The 6,000-nt window shown below is 44.4% G+C and overlaps 1 protein-coding gene across 1 annotated transcript in view; it reads left to right on the top strand.

The window, feature by feature from the left end:
- The first annotated feature begins 2,469 nt into the window (after nt 1-2,469).
- The window catches only part of Ctl1 (choline transporter-like protein 1), a 764,015-nt gene continuing 760,484 nt past the window's right edge, over nt 2,470-6,000 (top strand). The window contains exon 1 of the mRNA XM_080276719.1: nt 2,470-2,580. Coding sequence (XP_080132845.1) covers nt 2,476-2,580 — 105 coding nt within the window. The 5' untranslated portion in view covers nt 2,470-2,475. The remainder of the gene's footprint in view (nt 2,581-6,000) is intronic.

Below are 6,000 nucleotides of genomic sequence, written 5' to 3'. Positions count from 1 at the left end.
TCAAGAACCACCATCACCTCGTCCAGGAACTTCCGTCGGTATAACCGCTTCGTTGTCACAATCACTTCTTGGTCCATTGGTTGGGTGAGAGCAGTAGTATTAGGTGGCAGAAACATGCACCTAATGCGGCCATTCTCAGCCACCAAGTCCTTGTTGCACGGGTGGGCAGGTACATTGTCGAGGAGAAGGAGGGCCTTTACCTGGTCGCGTGGGATTCCCAGTTTCTCCGTCTGGTAATATATGACTCCTTGATGAAATGGCGGTGGAACCAGTCTTTGAAGATATGGGCTGTGAACCATGCCTTCAAGGAATGGTACCAAACAACAGGAAGGACATCCATCACCCCACGAAGACACCGAGGCTGCTTTGCACGGCCAACAATAACGGGCTTAAGCCAGTGCATGCCGTTAGCATTGGCACAATACAAAGCAGATATCCTTTGGTTGGAGAGCTTGCGGCCAGGTACACGCTTCTGTGTCTCCTCGGCTAGGGTGTTCGTAGGCAAAGAGCAATAGAATAAACCAGTTTCGTCAGCGTTGTAGACTTGACCGAGAGTGACGCCCTCCCTGTCGATCAAGCCCTTCACCTTGTGCCGAAACTCTTCTACTCTATCCTCGTTAGCGTCCAAAGCTTCGCCATGAGACTTATGGTTGGTAAGGCCATGTTGTAACTTGACCGCGTGGAGCCAACCCTCGGATGCCTTGAAGTCTAGGGCGTCATGAAGCCTTGTGAACTTCTCAGCAGCAGCCTTCAGCTCTGTACCATGTACCATCACACCAGCAACACATTGCTGTCGATACCAAATCAACGTGGAGCTGTTGACTTTGGCGAACTTGGGAGTAAATATCATCTTCCTCTCCACGTTGTGTTTACATTTCGATGAGAAGTCAGCCGTGTACTGCATGAGTTTGTCTCGGGATCTCTTAATATCAAACAAAGTAGATCGGGCCAGGTTGAACTCACGAATGATGCGTGACGAAGACCATCCTGCATCTACTTTCTCCAATATCTCCCTCTTCTTCTCCAGAGTCAAAACCACTCTCTTCCTCTTCTCAGGCGGCGGGGCCATCATCACACACACGAAGGAGAGGCACGAGAACAGCAGGAGAGCCTGCAGTAGGCAAGGCACCACCACAAAAGCGAGCACGTGGGCAGCCATGATGACGAGCGTCCACACGACAAGAAACAGGCGGTAAGTGGGGAGGATGCAGGGGCGCTCTAGCAGACATCGGAGGAATGATACACCAAAACAAAGCTGTCCCGCACCACGCGCGCCAAGTTCAAATTACGGGCGGGAAAAAGTCAGATTTTTTTCGAATTTTTTGCGGTTTTTGGACCATTTTGGGAATATTGGATCCCGGTACGATTATGTCCAGTAAGTGGGGATGTCCGGATAGTACGTGGATTACTGTATATATATATATATATATATATATATATATATATATATATATATATCTTTCGCTTAGTGGTTAAGTGGGTATTGTTGCGCTCCAGTCGGATTGAGCCGGTGAAGGTTTATATCCAAGGGGTGGTTGGGGTTGATTGCTCATGTAATGCCACTCAGAGATGAGTGAGGCTGGTCACTCTCATCTTAAATGTCGGGACCAACTGCCTAGCCCCAGGCCCCTATGCTTCTCATGGGGCAATGTAGGATTGGATGATGGAGATATATATATATATATATATATATATATATATATATATATATATATATATATTGTACATACATGTTGTAGATGGGGGCACTCACCATCCAATCACTTGATGCATTGCTGTCCTCAGGTGTCTGCCCTTTCCTCTCCTCTATGTCTGCCCCTTCCTCTCCTCCATCTTTCTTTCCCTCCATCCTCTTCTGTCTTTCTTTACTCCATTTTTTCCTCATTTTTTTGCCTACAGGTGACTTTATACTCCCTCTTCTGTCTTTCTTTACTTTATTCTTTCCTCTTCCTTCTGCCTGTGAGTGACTCTACACTGAGTAACAAGCCAAATGGTTTCCTGTACACCAGGAAACCATTTACTACACTGGGTGGTAACCATATAACCAAATTAAGGCACTTGGTGGTTTATTGGGTAATTACAGCACTCCAATCGGATTGAGCCAGTGAAGGTTTATATCCAAGGGGTGGTTGGGGTTTATTGCTCATGTAATGCCACTCAGGAATGAGTGAGGCTGGTCATTTTCTTCTTAAATGTCAGGGCCAACTTGCCTACCCCAGGCTCCTATGCTTCTCATGGGGCAATGTAGGATTGGATGATGACTGAATGAATGATGAATATTTATAAATACATATTTATATATATTCAGTGTATATATGTATACTGGATATATCATATATATACACCTAAGTATGTACATAAATTATGGTGCCATACTTAAACACTAGGATTATGTAAAGAGATTTCTTGCTTTGTAATTGTTCATTGTGCTTACTTGGTCACTATATTACTTATACAGGTACTGTAGATCTGACAATGGGGTGCTGTGGAGACACTGGAGGGGCACCTGCCAGGGAGGAGGAGCGCAAGCCTACTGATGTCATATGGCTTGTGGCTTTCTTCCTATTTCTTGTGCTTATGGTAAGATGGTTATATTTGAGTTGTGTTTCCTGTTAAGGAACCTCCTTGATGGGTTTGTCATTACTGCAGTAACTGTTTGATCACTTTGTCAGTTTTGCTCCTAGCCAATTGTAGTTAATAGGTAATGTAAGGCCTGCTATAGCTACAGTTTAAAAAATTCTCTTGACTGAAAAAATGTAAGGAGTCAATCATTGTTCCCCCACTTGTCTATAAAGGTTCCAACATGCCGGCATGCATCTTCCTTGATTACACAGTGGCTGTTTTCCACGTTGCTTGATCTTCAGCACCTTCACTGTTTAGTCCTATATCCGTGAGATCACTTTCTGCCCTTGTCTCAGTACAGTCAAGCCTTGGTAAGTTGGACTACTTGGGGGATAATTCAGTCCGAGTTATGCAATTGTCCGACCTACACGGGTTTGCACCCTAAATCTGCAAAATTCATCACGTTTGCATGCATACAAGTATTAAGGCACACCAAGGTGCAATGCAGTACTGTATATTATAACTGTGACATCTCATAACATTACAGTAACCCCCCCCCCCCAAATTTGCGAGGGTTACATTCCAAACCCACTTGGGGAGGCGGTGGCTCAATCGGTAGAGGGGTGGCCTGCAGTCCTGCCGGACCCAGGTTCAAATCCCTGCTGGGTCAGGGAACAGTTTATGGATTTGAATTTTAGTAAATCAGACTTTTTCTGATCTACCAAAAGACCCACCGACATGTCATAAAAATACCCCCATTAACCCTTTCAGGTCTCAAATAGGTCCCAAGGTCACGTTTGAGAGACTTTTTTTTTTTTTTTAAGTCAAGGTTTGCAAATAAAGAAAAAAATATCATATTCATGCACAAGGAAGTAATACATATCTGTCTATAAAACATTAGAGCTCTACTCGCTATACAAGTGCTGCAAAAATGATGGAAGGTTGCATAGCAAGTGGTGTGTGGTAGCATATGAGTACTGCCGTCTCGGTGGGTAGGTGATTTCTTTGTGCGTAGGCAACATGATTGCATTGTTTGTTTCCATGTTTTTCCATAAAAACAGTGCACTAATATATGTACATTGTATTTCACGTGATTTGTGAATGATTCTTGAGATGTTTTCTGGACAATAAACAAACTAAACAGTTACAAGATCCATTTAAAACTATCACTTACTTACTGGTTACTACTGATTATTTTACTTTGCTCTTATTTTGCTTAGTACTGTCAAAGACTGTGGGGGTGATGACGTGGGGGTAAGCCTGCAAGCTTGCCTTTTGTGTGTATATATGTTTATTTTATTGTTGCTAACTCTGTCATCCTGTGTACTTACAGGTAGCAGTAGAGACAGGGATAAAATATTAATTATTTCTCAAAATTGACGGTGTTATAAGTATAACCAGGAAATGTGAGAATCTCTTGAAATATAAATCAGAAAAAAGTATGGAGACACTAACAATCATTTGTCAGTGAAAAAGGCAACACTCGCTGCACATGTGTGTCCGCCTGGGAACAAATAAATGCATGGTATGTGTATAAAAGGCTACAGAAACAACCGTAGAATCCTAAAATCATAAATCTGTAATTATTTTCCCTCAGTCAGACACTCTAACACCCAGGAAATGAATAAATATTGAGACATACAACGCGAAGATCTCTTGCTTGCTTGTGACGCGCCAGCTATGTGCATAGACAGGAGGCAGGGGTTGGGGGATTGGAGGAAGAGTGAAGGGTGGAGGGTGGGAGGGAGAGCGGTGGGGGATCGGTGGGAGGTAGGAGGGTGGAGGAAGTAGGGGGTGGGGGATTGGAGGGAGAGTGGAGGGTGGGAGGTAGAGAGGTGGGAAATCGGTGGGAGGTAAGGAGGTGGAAGAAGGGGGATATGAAAGGGAGGCGAGAGCTATGTATCCTCCAGAGCAGTAAAAATATATTGCAAACAATATTCTTTTGCTAAATGAATTGTCTGATTACAAAGTAGTAAAAAATATTGCCAGATCAACAGTATAATAAAACCAATATGTGGAACCCAACCCCCCACCATGATTAGCTCTTCCCAGACTGTTTAAACTAAAATATTGTGATCTGCGCATGCCTGGTAGAAGCAGAGGGGTCTGGGGAGTGGCTTGTATCCTTATTTCATTCACCAGCCTCATGCAACAGTTTTCATTCATGCCTAAATATGCTGCCACGGGAGTGGCTAGGAGACCCCTACTGAGAAAGCCACTGTAGTGGCCAGGAGACCTGAAAGGGTTAATATTAATACACCAGTCCTGTATGAGACAGCCCTAGCATGTTTTCAATATGGATGGTGGGTGTTAGCAACGTACTGGTCACATGTAGAGGTGTATGGTATGAAGGAAAATTACTGGGCCTTGGGAGCAGGCTGTGAAGCCTGTTCAGAGTCGGACACATTAACCCCTTAAACGCAGATCGTCGCGTTTGCGACGCTCGGCCCAAAGGACATAACGGCGGATCGTCGCGTTTGCGATTCTAGTAAATTTTGAATAACCGTGGGCGAGCAGGCTCCAGCTGGTATTGTCTATCAGTACCACCACCCTCTAGCTACAACTAGCATACTTTACCTTTGTACTACTGACCTCAGTTGTTGCCAAGTATTGCGTTTTCCCCCCGTGCCCCCCCCACCACGGCCCGGCCAGCCTGGCTTTGATACATGGCAGCGCTCTGAGCGCTCAGAACTGTAAATCTGCGCTCTCCTCTTACAAGCAGTTTATGCTACTAGGAAACGCTTGTTTCCCCAGTTGTAACACTTGCTTTTTTTCTCATGGTTTGCCCCTGTTTAGTCAGTTTACTGCAGGCTTTCAAAGTGACATTATGGCGAGTTCTAGCTCTTCCCAGTCAGTGGAAGCGGCCGACAGGAACGAGAATAAAGTGGCGGGCGTAAGGCAGAATAAAAAGCGCGCCGTGGTGATCTTTTGGGAAGTAATATGATTGAAAATAATGTAGTATACATGTTTTTAGCTGTGAAAATGGAAATGTTTGTTGAGTGACGGGAAGACCGCCGCCACAGTGCATGTCGGCCGTACGCTCCGTTGATTTTAGCGGTATTTTCAGTGCTTATTGTACAAATACGTATTCCTAACTACCTTTACGTTGTAGTATAAGGTTTACTGTGACAGAATGAGGCTGTGGTAGAGGGGAAACCGGGTTGCTGGAGGTGTGAAAGTGAAGATTTGGTTACCCAACTTTGCAAGTCTCCACAAGTCCTTGGGTAGTCCATGAAGGCTCAACACCTGTCTCTGGAGAAAGCTGAATGTAAGTACTATCTGCCATACCAAGTATAATGTTCTAGGGTTAATCTCTGATTTTTGGCGAATATTTTCCTACAGGTACTCAGACCGCGATACAACCCCGCCACTCGGGGGGGAGCAACTGTAAACAACCGCGTTTAAGGGGTTAAAAAAAATAATAATAATAAAAAAAAT

Source organism: Coenobita brevimanus, chromosome 66 (assembly GCF_032717465.1).
Source record: "Coenobita brevimanus isolate Jiangsu-jjx chromosome 66, ASM3271746v2, whole genome shotgun sequence".
Taxonomy (NCBI): domain Eukaryota; kingdom Metazoa; phylum Arthropoda; class Malacostraca; order Decapoda; family Coenobitidae; genus Coenobita; species Coenobita brevimanus.
The sequence above is the reverse complement of the archived record's forward strand: the minus strand, read 5'-3'. Positions and strand labels throughout refer to the sequence as shown.